This window comes from Chenopodium album, chromosome 26 (genome assembly GCF_948465745.1).
Source record: "Chenopodium album chromosome 26, dcCheAlbu1.1, whole genome shotgun sequence".
Classification (NCBI taxonomy): domain Eukaryota; kingdom Viridiplantae; phylum Streptophyta; class Magnoliopsida; order Caryophyllales; family Amaranthaceae; genus Chenopodium; species Chenopodium album.
In genome coordinates this window covers 9,209,154-9,229,917 of record NC_137859.1, presented here as the reverse complement: position 1 = coordinate 9,229,917, position 20,764 = coordinate 9,209,154, and the positions used below count along the sequence as shown (strand labels likewise).

The 20,764-nt window shown below is 33.3% G+C and overlaps 3 protein-coding genes and 1 long non-coding RNA gene across 6 annotated transcripts; 3 read left to right on the top strand and 1 right to left on the bottom strand.

Moving 5' to 3' along the window:
- Positions 1-3,853: 3,853 nt before the first annotated feature.
- On the top strand, positions 3,854-5,457 carry LOC145618365 (acidic leucine-rich nuclear phosphoprotein 32 family B protein). The gene has a single exon (XM_081673137.1). It carries the CDS (start codon positions 4,095-4,097, stop codon positions 5,220-5,222), a length of 1,128 nt encoding a protein of 375 aa, XP_081529263.1. The 5' UTR covers positions 3,854-4,094; the 3' UTR covers positions 5,223-5,457.
- A 735-nt stretch (positions 5,458-6,192) lies between these two features.
- LOC145616361 (putative fructokinase-5) lies at positions 6,193-10,968 on the bottom strand. Its single transcript, XM_081671072.1, has 5 exons — positions 10,792-10,968; positions 6,951-7,361; positions 6,716-6,850; positions 6,498-6,614; positions 6,193-6,324 (listed from the first exon to the last, which is right to left on the bottom strand). The coding sequence occupies exons 1-5, from the start codon at positions 10,966-10,968 to the stop codon at positions 6,193-6,195; spliced, it is 972 nt and encodes a 323-aa protein (XP_081527198.1).
- On the top strand, positions 7,724-9,912 carry LOC145618549 (uncharacterized). Of its 3 annotated transcripts, XR_014107943.1 has the most exons (7): positions 7,726-8,099; positions 8,257-8,343; positions 8,423-8,484; positions 8,787-8,908; positions 9,066-9,161; positions 9,487-9,555; positions 9,672-9,909. It is a non-coding gene; the product is annotated as an uncharacterized LOC145618549 (long non-coding RNA). The 3 variants fall into 3 exon arrangements; XR_014107942.1 differs by having other exon boundaries at positions 7,724-8,099; positions 8,423-8,908; positions 9,672-9,912; XR_014107944.1 differs by lacking the exon at positions 8,787-8,908 and having other exon boundaries at positions 7,727-8,099; positions 9,672-9,908.
- Positions 10,969-16,339: 5,371 nt separating the features above from the next.
- Positions 16,340-19,669, top strand: LOC145616360 (galacturonosyltransferase 8-like). Its single transcript, XM_081671071.1, has 3 exons — positions 16,340-16,741; positions 17,175-18,422; positions 19,065-19,669. The coding sequence occupies exons 1-3, from the start codon at positions 16,607-16,609 to the stop codon at positions 19,338-19,340; spliced, it is 1,659 nt and encodes a 552-aa protein (XP_081527197.1). The 5' UTR covers positions 16,340-16,606; the 3' UTR covers positions 19,341-19,669.
- Positions 19,670-20,764: the final 1,095 nt, after the last annotated feature.

The following is a 20,764-nucleotide window of genomic DNA, read 5'->3' as shown; positions in this document are numbered from 1 at the left end:
GAAGCATTAGACAACTTAACGACCTCCATGATTAAGTTACATAGGCAGGATGTGAAATGTAGTGGTTGCACACTTTTTATTTTCTTTACATAAGTTTTGTACCTAATAAATATAATTTAATAAGAAATCATTACACCAAAGCTTTATAGATTAATTTGTTTAGTTTTTACATGGTCAATTAAGATTTTCATAATTCATAGTGCATTCACCATACCCATACATAAAATAATCAAATAATTTCGTTATATGATATGATATAGAGTATGTAGTGTCTAAAACAAAATGTTCTATTCATGTAGTTCTAAACATATGCTTGGGAATTTCCTTACTCCCCCTCTACTCGATCTTTGGAGTTGATCTATGTAGTTGTGTTGTCTAATTTGTAAGAGGTACGTGTTGAGTAGGTCCATCTCCTTTAAAAAATAAGGTAGTGTATAAGGGAATTTAATTTACTAAACTTGAAAATGGTCTAATGATTCATTTTAATCACATTGATACGACCCCTTATTTGAACTCATATGAATTTTATTGTACAATTTATAATCTTATTTAGGGAGTAGTATTATTATGTAAATTATGAAGTAAAAAAAAAAAAAAAATTTGTCGACAAGTATATGATTACTAAATTCATGTGGATTCACCGTTCAAAACCAAAACCCCAATGGCCAGGGCTTAGATGGTGGTTGATTGAGATAAAGTCATGATTATTACCCCTAATTGTGGCATTTCGGTAACAACCATATGCTTTACCACATATTCTTTTCATCTTAAAATTACAAATTAAGGCTATGCTCAATTCAATAATTCACCTAGCTAAAACACTATAATCACTAGCATACAATCAATAATTTCAATGAGCTGAGTTAGAATTAGTTTAAAAACATATTCAATTAGTTTTATTCAGTCAAAATCAATAATGAAATTTTCTTTTTTTTCTTGACAAGAATAATGACATTTTCAATCAATAAGGGTCTGTTCACTTCAGCTTAATTTCTGTTCAGTTCAGTTTATTTTAGTTCAGTTCCAACCAGTTCAGTTCAACTCCTAATTTCTTTCTCTCATAAAATATTCATTTTAGCTCTATTCAATTCAATTCAGTTTAGCTCTAATCAGTTCAGTTCAGCTCCAATCAGTTCAGTTCAGCTCCAATCAGTTCAGTTCAGTTCAGCTCCAATCAGTTCAGTTCAGTTCAGTAAATGTGAACAGGCCCTAAGACAGTGTCAAAAGACATGAGTAGTAGAGTTAGGGCCTATTCTCATTGACTGAACTCAGCTGAACTGAACTGAACTGAACTCAGCTGAACTGAACTGAACTGAACTGAAATGAATATTTTATAAGAGAAGGAAATTAGGAGCTGAACTGAACTGAACTCTGCTGAACTAAACTGAATTTCAACGTAAGAGAATAGGCCTTAGTAGAGATAATACCAGGGACTTTACATAGAATAAGATTAATTAAAAGGGATCATTAGAACCGTGTATATTTCATTCTTTGAAAATATTAAATTAAAATACCCTTTAGATGAAGTTTCTTAGAGAATTAGGAACTTTTATATAGACTCTATATAAAAGCACTAGAAAAAAGTAGTAACCTAATGCATTGTGTCAATATTGAGAACATGTGGTTTTGGTATTACGATGCTAGCTAACTTGAGCTGTTGAGAATAGTAAGACATATAAGGATTAAGGAGTTAATGCATGTGGTTTTGGCATTAGGATATGATGAAGGTGGCATTTACTTGTATAACTTATGGAATGCCCAAAGCATTTATCCAAGAAGTGTCAGAAAGTTTATTGTTTTGAGTTATCACTCATGGTTAGTTTTTTTTTTTTTTTTTGAATGGAATAGGGAGGGGTGATTTCATTAAATAATAATAGCCATTCGACACTTACAATCATCCCTTAAAAGATCTAAATTCTCAATACAAGAGTTAAATACCCCTAAACTAATGGCATCGCTTCCGAACTGCTCTTGCATAATTTTAGATGTCTTTGCATCGTTCTTGATAAAGCTCCATTGATGTATAGTCGCAAAAGAGATATAACTTGATTGATCATCAAGATCTGCAAATTTGCCAAACGAATTTTCTAAATTTGCACCCCTATACCAACAGACGCGCAATTCCACAAATTTACAAGACGAATCTTCTAAATTTGTATCCCTGCATACACTAAAACCAAACAAACAAACAATACTAAACCCTACATGGAGGGACTGGCAAAACCCTACATTGAGGGACTGACAAAACCCTACATGGAGGGACTGATTATAATCACCATACTGATGGTGATCTTTATTAGCAAAAAACATTAAGTTAAAGAAGAATTTGGGGCTTACCACCGATAAAAATCGATGGCAGCCCCTAAGTTTTAATATGGTGGGTAGATTTGAAGAGAGAGAACAGAGAAAGTTTTTTAAACCAGGAGTAATTATATCACTCATGGTTAGTTATGTAGCTTATGTTGGTATTCAAATTAGAACATGTGGTCGAGCAGCTGGTGCTCAGACTTTTTTAATGATGAAAGTGCCATAAAATGATTTTGATTCAAAATAAATAGTTTCAATTTCCGGTTTTGGGTTTCTTATAACGGATTACTTGTGTAGTAATTAATGAGATAAGTATTATGATATGATTTCTCCAACTCAATCACCGAGATAATATGTATTTAACTTGACCAGCTAGTCATAAAATGATATAAAGAGGGATAGGGTTATGTATAAGGGTCCCTCAATTGCTCATTGTTTTGAGGTGAAGAACGATAAAAGCCTAAAATAGTACAAGACCTCCTACTAGTGAATGTAACATGCATACATTCACCATGCTAAGCTACTTACTATTGCAAGTTTGCAACGAATAAATTAAGCTTTATGAAATGCTTGTAAAGTTGTAAATTAATTTATTCGTTGCAAACTTGCAATAGTAAATTAAGCTTTATGGGTAAAATGAAAGCAAATTTGCAAGCATTTCATAAAGCTTAATTTACCAAATCTACCACAAAACAATAATTTAATTTTATTGACACAGTACAGAATTACAAATTTCCCTTGCAAACATTAGATGACAAAAACATACCCCTATGATGATGTTAACAATCTTAACATACCCTTTCATACATGCATTTCTTTTAACCTTTTCACCAACTATTGTTTAATTTTTTTTATTTTTTTTTTTTTTTTTTCACTTATATAGATCATCACACTATAATTCTTCAAAGATTCCAGCTACAAGAAGAGATGATTTGCCAAAAAAAAAAAAAAAATGAAGAAAGGAAATCGATGTGATGTGGTTAATACTTAATAGCTATGGAGAGGTTGTCAAAAAAAATATTAATAGCTATGGAGTACTCCCTCCGTCCATTTATTACATGCCTATTTCTCATTTTGCGCAGGAATTAAGAAAGTTAAAGATTTCTTAAAACTAAAAATTGGGAGTACAAATATGCATGTGGGGTTAGAAAGAGATAGAGAGAAAGAAAAATGTGGTTGAGAATTAGGAGAGAGAAAGTATTGGATAAAGTACAAAAAAAAAAAAAAATAATGACAAATCATCAAAACAAGAATAATATTGGCAAAATGTACAACCTATAAATAGAAACAGACATTTAATTTTGATCACCACAAAAAGAAATACAGACATATAATAAAGGGACGGAGGGAGTACTAATCTACTTGCCACTATACTTTAATAAGTGTATTACTTCGGTTAAGTTACTTAAGTATATGTTCGTAATCCAACAACATTTTATACGAAGTACGCCAATACTCGTATATAAATAGTGCACAAAGTAAAAGCATACTCGTATATGTTACTGGTTTATAATAATGGATAAAGTAATCCACTATGACTGAGTATAACAATCATCCACTTTTTCCAATCAGTTAGTTAGCTTCACTCTCTCTCCACTCCCTCTCCTTTATTCACGCCAACAATTCTCACTTCTCTTTCAACTCCCATCATCTTCTTCTTCTCCTCTCAATGACCAAACCATCAAAACACATTCACATTTAAACAAACAAATCAATCCCAAAAACCTTCATTTTCACCATATTCTTCAACTCCTCTGTTTTTCAAACATTCTCCAAATTCAACAACAATGACAGAACTTTGCTTTCAAAACACCAAATCTACCACAAAAACCAAGAAGAATTCTTCTAAATTCACTAATTTTTGCTCTTTTATTCTATCTCATCCACTCTATTTCTCTTACTTAATCTTCTTCTCCCCTTACCTTTTCAAGCTCCTATCTTTTCTCTCTCCTCTGTTTTTCACCACTTCTCTTCTTCTTCTCTCACTCTTCACTACTATTATTCCACTCAAATCCATCATCAATTCCAAAGAGGGTTTACTTCTTACAGCTTACAATTCAATTTCAGAGAATTTACGGCCAAATTCAGAGGATGAAGATGAGAATTCAACCCACATTGAAGAGTTTGAAGTTTACAAGGTTGTCTTCGATATTCCCACAATTGAACAAAACCCAGTTGAGATTGAACAAATTCAACAAACTCCAGAAAAAATTGAAAAGATTCAAGAATACCCAGTTGAATTTTTCGAGGAAAATGCTTCAATTGTGGGAAAAGGAACAGGGGATTTGTGTGAAAGTTTGACTATGGAGAAAGAAAAAGTTGGCACAACCCCCAAAAAGGTTAAAAAAGAAGAAAAATTGAAAAAAGTCGAGTCAAAAATAGGATCCGAGGCAATTAAAACACCAAAAAGCAGGTCATTTAAGGTTGATGATGAGAAAAAATTCACTGAGACATTTTCACAAACACTTGGTGGGCAACCTTATATGGGGAGTTTTGGGTCAATGAGGAAAGAAAAAGAATGGAGGAGAACTTTGGCATGTAAGATTTTTGAAGAAAGGCATAATGGGAGCAATAATCAAGCACCTATTAATGGCGGAGGAGGTGAAGAAGGTATGGATTTGTTATGGGAAACTTATGAAACAGAGTTGTTAAACAAGAATAAAAAGCCAAATAAGGTTGAAGAGGTTACTAAAAAAGGAAAGAAGAAGGAAGAAAAAATGGAGGATTTAATGATGATTAATGAAGATGAAGATGATTATTATGAAGATAATGGTAAATTTTGTTGTTTACAAGCTTTGAAGTTGTCTGCTGGGAAGATGAATCTAAGTATGGGGATGAAATTTTCTAAGGCTTTTAAGGGGATTGGATTTTTGCAAAATCATGTTAGAAAGCAAGGGAAAAAAGGGTACAAGTAATTTTATTTTTTTTGGGAATTTTTTGTTTTAATGTTTTTATATTTCTTTGTATGATTATTGGTTAATTTGGTAATGTATACAAAGTAGTAAATAAATGTGTTAATTTGCGAAATTAATAAAATCATCCACTAAAAAAAAAAGTGAGTAAATATGTTTTGTTCTTGTGAATAAGGTTTGTACATCATGTTAAGGTCTGTAAAATCATTCATTAAGGATTGTACACTAAATCCACTAGATTTTGGGTTGCTTATTACTCTTGAGGATGTTTCTGCATTAGATTATTGCTTCTCTTTTTTGGTTAACCAGACTATTGCTTTGCTAATTGCTATCAATAAAAGTTCGTATGGCATTGGCCCTCCTTCCATCTCTAGGGGTTCAATTCTCACCACATACGAGTAAGATCTCCATCGATCTTTATTGTAAGAAAACTCTCCTTACCCAAATACGGAGTAAAATACTTGATTGTAAAGGTAAATTATGGATTGTGTTTCCCCTTTGATATGACAAAGGTAATCATACATCAGATAAATTATGATGTCCCCTTGATTTTAATCTGAAAAAAGCCTACTTTGAAACTTTGATCAGGAAACGTACACATGCTTTGATCAGGAAACATACACATTGATAATCGATTTTGCAGTTGCAAGCTTATGCAACATACTGTATAAGTTGTGGTACCAAGAATTATTCAGCCAAGGTAACTTGATCTAGCCTAGTACGATGTACGTAGTACAAAGTATAGGTTTTCGTGATTTTCTTCTGCACAAGTTACTCGATAGTTTATAAACTCTTAAATTAGAGATTAAAATCATGAGAAATTGTGTAAAAGACAAATGCGATAAATATATAAGCATAGAAAGGATCTTCATTGTTAGCCTTTCAAAACATAAAACACTATTGTTCGAACTTAAACAAAAAACTAAAACTAGTCTTATTCATGAGCAAATTATTATTTAAAATAAAATTTCGATCAATTTCCTTGTTTGATCAGCTCAAGTGCAGCAGGTAAACTTGGGAGCCCGGGGATGGCACCCTTCTGGGTTGTGCATAGAGCTCCACAAGCGTTCGCCAAGGTTAATGCTTCATTTAGCTTAACTTCATCCTGTTCGATATTGTTATAAAATTAATTAATCCACAACATAAAAATAGAACCAAAAGATCTAAACAAAAAGGCAAAATTATGTTAATTAGAGAACTTTAAATTCATCATATTTGTTAATATATGAAAAATCGAGGATTAATTAAAAACTGAGGATTGAAAATTGCTAATGTTACCTTCAAAATCGAAGAATCCTTAGCAAGCGAATAGAGAAAAGAACCAACAAATGCATCTCCTGCTCCTGTTGTATCAACCGTGTTTACTGAATAACCCTTCAATGATCCTTTAAAATCCTGCAAATTGTTCAAATTTCATCCAATAATCAACTTTCTGTTCCAAAAGTTTTATACTTTGATTTATGCAAGAGCATAACATATAAACAAGTATAACTAACCTTGGTGTAGTATCTACAACCCTTCTCTCCGTATGTAACGAGGAGGAGCTTGAGGCCATCGAACCACAATTTGTTCACCACTTCGTCATCACTAGCATCTCCACCAGTTAAGAATTCGACCTCTTCATCACTCACCTATTTCAAACAAAACAATTTAGATTTTAATTATAACAATCAAAACATTAGTTAACACTTCAATTAGAATTAAGTTTATTATTAAAGAGCACAAACGAACCTTAATGATATCGGCCTCTTTCCAAATACTCATAATACCCTCCTTAGCAGCCTCAGAAGAAGGCCAAAGAAGTACTCTCAAATTAGGGTCATACGAAAGGAGAACCCCGGCCTCTTTAGCAGTTTTCATAGCCGCGATATGAGCTGACCTACAAGGCTCAGTGATCAAGCTAATCGAGCCATAGTGAAACACTTTGGCTTGCTTGATTAGGTCAAGAGGTAACTCCGATGATTCTAAGAGCATATCTGCACTAGGGTTCCTGTAAAACATGAATTCCCTTTCACCGTTTTTCTTTAATGTAACAAATGCTAGGGCAGTCCTAGCAACCTTGTCGAAACACACTCCTTCGGTGTTTACACCGTTCTTATCGAGTATGTCCACGAGCATCTTACCAAACTCGTCATCCCCAACCTATAACACAATTACATAGATGAAACATGAAATCAATTTATTAGAAATTTTCACGAATCAAGTGAATTTAACACTTAGGAGAATACTAGTACACGTACAATTAGGGTTTTTCATTGAAAAAGCAAATCAAACAAATTTTAGAAACACATAGTCAATTAATTAAATAGTTATAGCACTACAAGAAAACAGTTCAAGGAGGGCGATTTTATTTTGGCAAAGAGGGCAATTTGAAGTTTGCCTTCTTATAAAGCATCAAGCAGGGCATACGTAACTCGCCCTATTTTATTGTTATCAAAGAGGGCGAAAAATAAGTCGTTGTCTTATACTTGATCAATAAGGGCGATAGAACTAAATTCGCCCTCTTTGATCAGACAACAAGGACGAATTAAACAATCGCCCTTTTTTAAATAGGGCGACCTTAAAAATCGCCATCCTTGATAAACAAAGAGGACGGATTGTAAACATTTGTCTTCTTTGGCTCCTTTCTCGCACAAATAACAAAGACGAGTACGGAGTACTTAGTAAAACACTGTGGAGTAAGGCAAACCCAGAAATATAAAATTGTAAAATCTTTCTCTCTCCTCACAATATGAGCATTCATACTTCGTATTCTCCATTTAAGCGGATTTTGAGCTTTCTTCTCCATTGAAGCGATTTTCGAGCTTTCTTCACCATTGAAGCAGCTTCTGAGCTTTCTCCTCCAATTGAAATAGCTCCTCCATCAAACCAATTTATCAGGTAGTATTTGTTAATTTATCGAAAATATCAATTTCAAAATCTAGGGTTTAACACTAGTTAATTTGTTCGAATTTTTAGAAATTGTTGCTAGGATTCAAAATTTGTTGCAGATCATGCGAAATTTATGGAGTTAAGCTTCTGATTGTCGTTATTGCAGCGAGTTCTGAGCTTTCTCCTCCATTGAAGCAGCCTCTGAGCTTTTTCCTCTGCTGAAGCAATTTCCTCTATTAAAGCACCTTCTTAGGTAATGTGTTAAATTATCAAATTGCAATTTCACAATCTAGAATTACTGCTAATTAATTGTCTCATTATATTTAATTTAGGGTTTGAAGCACAATTAGTTTGGTTCGCTGCTCAAATTCCTTAGTCAAGTCACTAAATTCTGGTATTATTTGAATAATTTGTTGTTTTTTTTAATTAATTGTTTAATTTTTTCATTATACATGTCTATTATCTGATATTTGTTCAGCTGCATTATTTTTTATTTTTTTTTTTTTATAATTGTGATCTGCTTTTATACAACAAATTGGTTATGAATGACCAATTTTCTATCAGTTTGGTTGAGTTTAACAATTCAAATTTTAAGCAGCATATTTCTTGTTAATATTGGTCTTGAGATTTGAAAATTGATGTGTATAAATTGCAAATTCTGAACTGGCTAAAGTGTTATATCTTCAACTGCTCTAGAGTCATTTAGTAGCATACTGATGAGATAGCTGCCCTTGAGACTTGGGACAATGGCAAGCCTTATGAGTAAGCTGCTAAAGCCGAATTACCAATGTGTGTTCGTCTAATGAGATATTATGCAGGTGAGTATTGAAACAGGCTAAGGTGTTAGCATTGCCTCTTTTTTTTCTTTTCCTGAATGTCTAATTCTCCAATGTGTGTCTATCTAATGAGATGAAGTGTCTTTAGTTTGTGTGGAATTTCTCATTGAATTTCCCTATATTCATGTTTGTGTGGAAGGTTGCGACTACCTTAGCATGCAGGTATACAACTGTTTTGAAGAGTGCAGAACAAATACCATCAACTGCAATCTATGCCCCAAAGCTACTCCAAGAGGTACTTACACAGTGAAAAGTCCCAATATGCACCTCTATTCATCTATTCCAACTTGTTTTGCTTCAAAGATTACACAGTGAACAAGCTAAGTAACTACTGATTGAGGAATAATTCCACAGATTAGCATTAAAATTAATGATTATAATGCAGAAACATTTCATATCTTTAATAGGGTTAATTAGGTTCCTGATAGAATGATCTGATCATCATACTAATACATCTTTCCTTGGCAAGCTTGATTATGTGTTGCACACTTTTCCGGGAGTCAATAATTTTTTCATTGTTGAAAACCTCCTATGAGCTGAGCTTGAGTTTTGTTGGACAGATTACTTTGTGGGATAACTTTGAATAGATAACTTTGTAGACATCTATTCTGCAATACTTGTTGGGCAAGGTCAGTTCTGAATTTCTGATGCTTTTGTATGTATTAATAACCTATAACATCTTTATTTTTTTTTCTCTCACTATTTACCCTCTTCTGTTAAACTTTCAATTCTTTGATTCCTTCAGAAAATGGAGTAACAACATTACAGGAATAATTGAATTGAAGAGTAAAACTGAATTCTGATGATTAATTGCAACTCTATTGTGGAAGACAAGTGAAGACAAGTCCAAGGACACTCGAACCATAAATTTCAGCTTCACTAGCAATGGAGTGAAAATTATATTGCAGTTGTGCATTATGTTAGCTTAATTATGTTTGTTGTACAAGTAGCATGTTTATGAAAATAGTTTTTTTTTTTTTTTTTTTTTTTTTTTTTGGTTTTTGTTTTTTATTGTAAAGACATTCTCTTGTAATATACTTTTTGCTAATAAATAATGTTGATTACATAATTATATAAATTATTGTATTACTTTATATATGCCCTGTATTAGAGAACTAATTTTTTTTTTAAAAAAATTAAAAAAAAAAACAACAAACAGGGCGATTTTTTGATTTGCCCTTCTTGATAATGGACAAAGAGGACGACTAAGGTGCCCTGTTTGAGTTGATTTCATAGGGCGAAAAAACTAGTTGCTCTGCTTGAATCAGTCAAAGAGGGCAAAAAATTTCGCCCTCTCTGATCTCATTCAAAGAGGGCGAAATTTTTTGCCCTCTTTGATCTCATACAAAGAGGGCGAAACATCTAAATTGTCCTCCGAAGCTAATACAACGATGCTAAGAGGGCAACTTTAGGGCGATTTAAAAGTCGCCCTCTTTGCCTAAGAAGGCGAAATTTGGCTCTAAGAGGGCGATTAAAGTTGCCCTCTTTGATCTTATTTCTTGTAGTGTAGTAATCTTAAATTGAGCCTTAATTTAAAACATCAAAACAAGAAAAATTAGGTTAACCATAACAATAATCTATTTACATTCTTGATTTATTTAAAAACAAATAAAAAGATTTATTGTTCTCTGATCCAATACTGCAAATAATTTTATTAAGAATTTAAGATAGAATAATATTAAATTAATGGTCGATAAATTTATAGTTTGAAGTTTATAACATCAAATATTTGCAAGATAATTATTACTAACAATTATCAAATTCAATTCGGAATAATCATGCTATCGCTAATAAATTAAGTTGCAAAAAATTTACGAGTATTTTAATAATCGAAGGTATGTAAAAGGGTGATGGAATCATATTACCTTTCCTACAAAGGCCGAGGTACCACCAAGCTTAGTGATGGCACATGCAACGTTAGCGGGTGCACCACCAGGAGCCTTGATGAATCCACGAGATTCACCCAACGAAACACCGGCTTCATCCGGTACAAAGTCGATCAACATCTCCCCGAACGACACGATTGAAGGTGTTTTTGCCATTGTTTAACAATGAATGATGAGTTAATCTAGAAGTTTGGCTATGATAGTTTTAGGCTAAAAGAGAGAATTGAAGATTAGGGTGAGGATTGATGAATATATGGAGGGGTATTTATAACAACCAATTAAGTAATATTCAATCCTAATCCGTTTTGATTTAGGATTTGGTTGATGTATGTATATCCATAAATTTATTTTGATAAATTATCTTCAATGTACAATGACAATATACTATAGTTTTCAATTTCTTGTACCACAATTAATTGATAATTAATCCAATAAAAGCCTTTTAACCAATTTAAGAAAGTAATTATTATAGCATCAAATAAATTTTTAATTTAATTTAAGAAAGTAATTATTATATCTAGTACTAATTTTTTTTATACGTATGGTTTAATTTTAGTGATTAAAACTTTTTTAAATGGAAACTGGTTTATATTAATTGGGAATGTACTTCGTATATTGTTAATAGAATTTGTTTTTTTTTGGGTAATAGTATATTGTGTTCCACTAATCACTATGCTATTTACATATGTTAATAATTCAGGGCTTGTTTGGCATTGTTTTTCGTTTTTAGTTTTCTGTTTTTTTGAAAACAAAAAACCAAAAACAGGAAACAAGAAAAAGGTGTTTTCACTTTTTTGTTGCCAGTTTTCAAAATTATCATAATTTTAATAAATTTGACTATTTTTTTATTTATTATATGACATATATCATATGATTTTGAAATATAAAAAACCAAAAAATAGAAAACCATAATGATGCCAAACGAACCCTCAATTATCTATAATATATTATCATATAGATAGAACTTCCTGTTCGTTCACCTTAGCTTTATCTTGTAGTTACAAATTTTATTGGATTAAATTTTGTATTATCCAATTTGATCAACAATCAAGTTGGGCCTGTTCACATTTACTGAACTGAGCTGAACTTAACAGAACTGATTGGAGCTGAACTGAACTGATTGGAGCTGAACTAAACTGAAGTGAGCTGAAATGAATATTTTATGAGAGAAGGAAATTAGGAGCTGAACTGAACTGAACTAAACTAATTGGAGCTGAATTGAACTGAACTGAACTGATTGGAGTTGAACTGAACTGAACTAATTGGAGCTGAACTGAACTAATTGGAACTGAACTGAACTAATTGGAGCTGAACTGAACTGAACTGAAATTAAGTAAATATGAATAGGCCCTTAGATAAGATATTACAATACTATTATTAACCATTATCCATAAAATTATTACACTTTTACAAGACTATGATTCTAGACTTCTAATCCATGATAAGGTCTATGTTGAACTTTTTGGTTTCTTAGAGTGAGGGATATTTTAAGTGGTTAGAGGTTCCCTCTTGATTTAAGGAATTCTGTGATCGATTCTTAGTGCAATTCTAAATCTATTTAACAGAAAATACCTCCATCAAGTTCATATTCAAATCCATATATACTTGGTGATGATGAGTAATTGTTATTATTGAGATAGGAATATATATTGTGATATGATATTATGATAATAATATCATATGAGATATTATTGTGAAAAGATATACGTGAGATACTATGAATAGATTTAGGAATTTTAGATATTTGGGAATATTTGAATTAAATATTCCAATTGTTTTCATAACTAGACAAATGGTCGTAGTCTTTTGGATGTCATCTCGTCCATTGTTCGTTAGTGATATATTCGTTCAACTTCTTTTTAATATTATTGGATGTAACTATGTTCAAACTTCCTTAGCCATAATAAATTCTTTGGAGCATGACCATGCGCCTAATATTTGCTTCTCATGATGGCTTTACTGAAATCACCTCCTTTTGGTTTTCATGAGCTAATACATAAGCATTTCTTTTATCTTAAATCGGTAATAATGGCCAAAATGGAATACTACTGATCAGGAATCCGTTTTATGAATTGAAAAAATGTGGGTGAAACTTTTGTTCATTTTGACAACCGCTATTCTACGAAGGGGAAAAATATTTAGGGCCACGACCATCAACACCAGAAAATGACGTAGAACTAGAAGGTTGGTTTTTTTTTTTTTTTTTTTTTTTGACAAGACGAACTATAAAAGAACTAAAAGAACTAAAAGGACCATAACAAAAAATGACGACGGCGAGCTTGAATAGCCAACCAATGAGCCGGAGCCACCCACTGACGAGGAACCTTCCGAAGTTCACAAGCTGAGAACCTAAGAAGGATATCCCTAATGTCCTGAATCAACCAGATGTAAGAAATGTCTCGACCTCCTTTATCTTGAAGAAAAGAAAATAAGTCGAGCAGTTAGTGTAGATCATCAACAAGCGCCTGAAACCATAACGATCAGCAGCCTTGAGAGCCCATAGACAAGCCTGTAATTCTGAGTGTAAAGCAGAGGAAGAAAGGAAAGCTCTGGAACCACCACCAAATACCATATCCGAACCTGGGTCACGAAAAATCCAACCAGCACCTGCAGAGCTATCATGTGATGTAAAAGCTCCATCAAACACCAGGCAAATATCATATGTAGACCCGGAAGGACCGTGGAGACAGCAGGACGAAAAGGAGGATCTAGATCTAGGACAGCCACCTGCACTGGTCAAGAGAGTTGAAACTTTAAAATGCTGAACTGCGAGGCTTCGTGAGACCCAGTCCTGCATAATGTGAAGAACAAGAGCAGGAGAAAGCACAGCTTGTCGGAAAACCTTATGATTACGAGCGATCCTAATGGCCCATAAAAAAGAAACCAAACTCATTAACAGCTCCCAAGACTTAGTTTGTCGCAAAGATAACACTTGGTCTACAAACCATTCAGTGAATGGCTGATCTCGACGAACAAAAAAGGCTCACTTATTGGCTAGAAGTGAGCCTTTTTTTTGTTTTGTGTGTGTGTGTGTGTGTCATGAGTTGTTTGTGGACTGGTATTATCAGTTGCCAATCACAAACTCATCGAAGATTTGCATATAGATAAGTAGATTAGGGCATGTTCACATTCACTTCAGTTCAGTTCAGCTCCAATCAGTTCAGTTTAGTTCAGCTTCAATCAGTTCAGTTCAGCTCCTAATTTCCCTCTCTCATAAAATATTCATTCAGCTTCAATCAGTTCAGTTCAGTTCAATTCAGCTCCTAATTTCCCTCTCTCATAAAATATTCATTTCAGTTCAGTTCAGTTCATCTCCAATCAGTTCAGTTCAGCTCCAATCAGTTCAATTTAGTTCAGTTCAGCTCCAATCAGTTCAGTTCAGTTCAGCTCAATTTAGTAAATGTGAACAGACCCTTAGTCTGGTGTTTTGTTTGATTTAATTATGTTCAATTTCAAAATGTACGTACAATTGTATACGAAGTAACTTTTAGTCTATCTTTTGGGTATCATAACTTATATTCTGAATTGTGAGAGATGTATAATCCATAACAGTTGATTGTGGAAGACCATTTGCTGCCATTGGGCAGTTTGTTGTGAAGCCTCTGTTTAGATTTTTATTTAACACTACCTCAAAATCTCATATCTTCTTTAAAAACCATGAATTCCCATCAATAAATCAATTTATATGAGTACAGTAATAAAGTACAAGACGCGAAATCCCTAATTTTGACTTCATGAATTAGAGTCAAAGTTAATAAAACAAGGATTAAACACTTGGAAAAGAGAAATATAGTGAACTCAATAATACTACGTAAAATAAATGTAATGCACATGACATGAGGCATGATCGATGACTCCATATCTGTCAATAATCAACATCAACTTTATTTAATTTAACTACCCACTTCTCTTAATAGAAAATTGAAGCCTAACAAGTTACATTTCTTACCCGATATCTGATTATCTCATGCCATTTTCCTACCTCAATTGTTCGATTATACTCTAGTTAGGCCAACAACATGATGCCCATTATTCCCTCTAAAATAATACTTCTTCATATTCATATAGTCATATAGTAACTCTAATAATTTAACAATTAGACTATTACATTTATCAATCCACAAATTAATCATGTGGAGTACTTCATATTTTTCATAATATCTATGATTATATATTAGTAAAAAATTAAAATTTGATATAGTAAAAATACACGATTAAAGTCAACGGCTTTTTAATCTGATAATATTTTCTTGTGATAGATTAGCAAAAAATACTTGGTAAATAATCCAGTCACTATTACGAGGTAAAACGAAGTAAGCATTAATGTTCTTTATCATGAACTATATGTACTTTTATGATTCCGTGAACGAAGTTCACATCTTTCATTTTTGTATGTACTTCGTATGTTCTATGGAGTTGAACTACTACTGTAGACACGGAAATTTTATAAGTGTCATACATTAAATTAAATAAATTAATTTGGGATAAATCATGTTAATGATCCATTTTAATTATTTTGGCCACCCAAATAAATAATCCGAATTAATCAAATACAATTCGGGTTATAAAATAAATCAAATTGGACCAGGTTTAAAGACTTTTAAGTCATAAAATGGGTCAGGCCCAAACCTACTAAGTCCACTTAAGGGGTTTTCATCTCTTATAAATACACCATTCCTCTATCAATTGAGGGGATCCAGAAATCATTATTCCAAGAGCTCATAAAACTCAAACGGAATTCTCTCTGAAGTAAGTCAACAAGCACATCAAACTCGTGCCGACTTGTTCAGATACACTCAAATACATTTGAACGGGATTAAGCTTCATAAGCTCTCGTTCAGGTGTATTCAAACAAAACCCCTGAATACAGGTTGACATCATCAAACGTCACCCTGCATTCAAACTCAAGTCGACGTCATCAAACGTCACCCTACAGGTGTCACACACGTGTTATCGTCAAGCTGCGGAACAGAATCAGAGAACTTAGTTTATTTTATTATAAACTTTTATACAGAGATTGTACCCAAAAATCAAATATTAATATAAATTCATTTGTTACTTTATTTCCCGTCTTTATTTATTTAGACTCGAAATTTGTGTAAACAACTACATATCCCCTCGTTTCATAGTAATCGCAACATTTTAACTGGCACATGTCAATGCACAATTTCGACCATTAATAATTGTGATTTATATATTATTAAGAAGTATAAAAACTTGATCTAATAAAAAAAAATATATATAACCAATCTAAAATAATTTACATGGTCATGTCAAAAAAAAAAAAAAAATAATTTACATGGTAACATGAGTATATGTTTTTGGCTATACTGATAAAAATTGTAGTCAAAATAAGCATATAAATAATGCAAAAGTCAAAGTGTGACGATTATTACGAAACGAAGAGAGTATATGGAGATCGTAAACCATCATTATTATACTAAAACCATTATTAAATGCCATCTAACAACCTATCAATCAAATCCAACACCTTTGAAAATAAAAAAATAAATAAATAAACACTCACTTCACTCAACCCTCACTCACTTAGCAAAGAAAGCCACCCTTTTCTTCATTTCATTCTTCCCCCGCGCTCATTCCCTTCCCACCACCGACGAAAAACCATCAATCCCTTTTTCTTTCCATTTTCATTTTCTCTCTCCTCCACAAAAACCCTTCCTTTCTCTCTCCTCTGCTTCTCATCTAAATGTAAACACCTTTTCATTCACTTTCTCTCTCTACAATCTGGGTTCAACAACAAGGTGGAAACTACCAAGAAGAAGAAGCTTCAACAATGGCGAGGCATGGAGTGTCGGTGATTACCTTTAAACTCCTCGCTTCGTCGATTGCCGTTGCTCTTACTCTTTTCTTTTCTCTCTCTTCCTTCGTCTTCACTCATAATCCCGATTACCAAGATGTTTCCGCTTCTGTAAGTTTGATTTAGATCTGTTTTCTGCATTTTTTTTTTTTTGTAATCAACTTAATCAAAATTTTGAGATCGATCATTTTTTTGTTGCTAATTTTAGTGTTAATCGATCTGAATTGTACTGTTGTTGATTTTAATGCCGCTTTTGCTTCATTTATTTTCGTGTTCATTTGCTTTTTTTTTTTTTTTTTTTATATAAAATTTAATGTTCTAGGTTGCTATTTAATGTGTAATTATAATTACAGCGCTCGTCGTTTTTGATCGCATATTTTGCTAAATTGATTTGCTGTGAATTTAATGCGAAAGGTTTGGCATGAAATTTGTGGAGTGCAATTGATTTGTTTTGATGTTCAGTTCATTGAAGGATGTAATTTCGTTGTTGATTTGGAAAAAAAATTGTTTTTGTTGATTGATTGATTATGTTGTGTGAAATTAGGGTTATAATGCTCAGTGGATTAGTGGTGGATCGACTCGGAGATCGGTGTTGGCACTTAAATCCGATCCGTTAAAGCCTCGTGTTGATCAAATTAAGAAGCAAGCTGATGATCACCGGAATCTTGTCCTGGCATATGCATCATATGCCAGGAAGCTTAAACTTGAGAACTCTAAGATGTTGAGGATCTTTGCTGATCTTTCACGAAACTACACGGATCTTTTAAGTAAGCCTGTTTATCGTGCTCTATTTGAGTCCGATGCTCTCTCGATTGATGAGTATCAGTTGCGCCAATTTGAGAAGGAGGTTAAGGAGCGGATCAAGGTCACTAGGCAATTGATTGCTGAAGCCAAAGAGTCTTTTGATCATCAGCTTAAGATTCAGAAGCTAAAGGACACTATTTTCGGGTTGAATGAGCAGTTAACCAAGGCGAAGAAGCAAGGAGCATTTTCAAGCTTGATTGCTGCAAAGTCCATACCTAAAAGTTTGCACTGCTTGTCCATGAGGTTGATGGAAGAGCGAATTGCACAGCCAGAGAAGTATTCTGATGAGGGCAAAGCTCCTATGCCTGCATTGGAGGATCCTAACTTATATCATTATGCTATTTTTTCGGATAATGTTATTGCAGCTTCTGTGGTGGTAAATTCGGCAGTGAAGAATGCAAAAGACCCCACTAAACATGTGTTCCATGTCGTGACAGACAGAATGAATCTAGGGGCAATGCAGGTTATGATGAAAATGAAGGATTATAGTGGAGCTCACATTGAGGTGAAGGCATACGAGGATTATACTTTCTTAAATTCATCGTATGTGCCAGTTCTTAAGCAGCTTGAGTCTGCAAACTTGCAGAAATTTTACTTTGAGAACAAAATTGAGAATGCCACGAAGGATACTACCAATATGAAGTTTAGGAACCCCAAGTACTTGTCCATGTTAAACCATTTAAGGTTTTATCTGCCTGAGATGTATCCTAAGTTACATAGGATTCTATTTTTGGATGATGATATTGTTGTGCAGAAAGATTTGACTGGGTTATGGGAGATAGATATGGATGGGAAAGTAAATGGAGCAGTTGAAACATGCTTCGGTTCATTTCACAGATATGCTCAATACATGAACTTCTCACATCCCCTGATCAAGGAGAAGTTTAATCCGAAAGCATGTGCATGGGCATATGGTATGAATTTTTTTGATCTGGATGCTTGGAGAAAGGAAGGTTCAACCGAGCAATACCACTACTGGCAAAACATGGTAAGATTGAGTCCTTTGTTGATTGCAGACATTATTTTATAAATGCCTTTATCTAAACTTAAGCTTTATCTCTTTCAGCTTTTGTTCTCTTGGTTGATGGTAACACATGTATAAATAGACAAAATAGTTATTCTTATGGTAAGCACTCTAGGAGGTGATTTGAGCCCTAGTTACAATATCTAAATTGTTTAGCGATGTGTTAGGAACTTAGGAAGTACAAGTCTACACTCTACAACTTGTGTCATACAATTTGTCTCATGATTTTGTGTGGGCGAGTTGTATGTGGATGCAGTTGTGTGCTCATAGTTTGATACTTGGTGTAGAAAAAACATTTCTGGCAATTTGAAGTCATATGAATAGAATATGTTACTATTCCTTCGGGTATCTTGAATTAGTTAGATAGCAATCATAGCATTGAGTCTTTTTCTTAGGTTAGATACTGCCAAAGTTGAGTGACTTAAGGAACTATGCTCTGTATCCTCTTGACATTGCTCTAAAACTGCGGCACTTTTGTGGATTTATTCATTAATTAATAAGGGTGTTTTTAGAAAAGTGTAGTCTTTTTGTTTGCTTGCTTGCTGAAATTTGGTCCAAGAGTATTTTGTGCTATTTATTGACAACAATAATTTCATATTGATGCAGAATGAAAATCGAACGTTGTGGAAACTTGGGACCCTTCCCCCAGGTCTGATCACATTCTATTCGACAACCAAGCCACTTGACAAATCATGGCATGTTCTTGGACTTGGTTATAATCCAGCCATTAGCTGGGATGAGATCCGCAATGCTGCAGTTGTGCACTTCAATGGAAATATGAAGCCATGGCTTGATATTGCCATGGGCCAATTCAAACCTCTTTGGACAAAGTATGTTGACACTGAGAATGAGTATGTCCAGGGTTGCAATTTCGCTCTCTAGTTTCTTTTCTTTGGAAAAGCTCACTGAATATTTGCTTGATAAAGGCGGTCAAGTTTACAAGGTTCACTTCATCACTTTCCACTCACTTGAGAATCTAGTTGCTTTCTATCTGCTATGTAGGAAATTTTTGGTCAATTGTAGAATTCGTTCATGCCATATGATTTAGCATTCAAGCTCGGGTTTTTTTTTATTAGCTGTGATTTCCAATCGAGGCAACTTGATACTTATTCATGTAAAATTTGACAGGACTATAGTTCAGAATTCATGTTACACATCTAAATGTATATTTTGCTCATAAATACATGGCTCGTATAAATTACTGGCTCTAATACATGTTTTTGGTGAAACAGAGTTTGATACGTAACTATATATTTGCCTGTCGTGGATAAAATTTCCTTAGTCTGCAATGGCTCAGAGCAGATTATTTGATTCTTTTGTGGATTACATGCTCTAATGTTCTCACAACTTTGTAAAACTGTGTTATCAGCCAATCAAAATAATAATGTACTATTGTTTGTATTAAAGAAACAGTCGTAAAATTACTTGCTACTAATAATTGTGTACAATATTAAAATGGAGTATATTTATAAAATACTTCATATAATCTTGCCCGATTTGTTAGCCAACTTGCAGTCGGAGACTCTTTGTGCTAACCAGAATGGTTATATTCTCTCTAATTGTTTTTATTTCTTTGCGGATAATATCATCCTTTTTTCTAGCGAGGTGAGTGTGAGCAACATCTACAATTAAATTGTTGATGAACATATTGACGTTAGTGAAGTCATGGTCATTTGTGCTAAAGGTCTGATTTAAGCCTTTTGGGGTATGTGTTTAGAGTACCTACAAGTCTACAACCCTCAACTTGTGTATGAGAAATTTGCAAGTTTTACATATTTCAAAGCTCCAAGGTATGCGATATAGAAACTCAAAGGGTGTGTAGATTTAGCTCAATACAAAAACTTCCAATATCAAACAATTCCCTGACAATACCACGGTATTTAGAATCACATTTTAAACTTATGTTGCAGTGTTGCCATAATTTTATTCCTAATCTCAAACTCATACTAACTTGTGAACTTTCTCAAAACCTCGAATTATTTTATTCCTAATTTCAAACTCATACTAACTTGTGAACCAAACTCAAAACCTCGAATCAATATTGTACAATCCTTCAAAGATAATTTCAGTGACATGCAACAGCAGCAAAATCTATTAGCAATTAGCGAATATCAGGACTTAACTTAGCCATTGCACCCATTAGTTAAACCAAATGACATGTTGATACCATCGTTCATCAAGTAAGGTACTTTGATGAAACATATGCTGCACTTTATACACAAGGACTTCCTGCCGTTCATAAAAATGGTACTTTTTTTTTTTTTTTTTTTTTTTGAAGGAATCATAAAAATGGTACTTTGATGAAA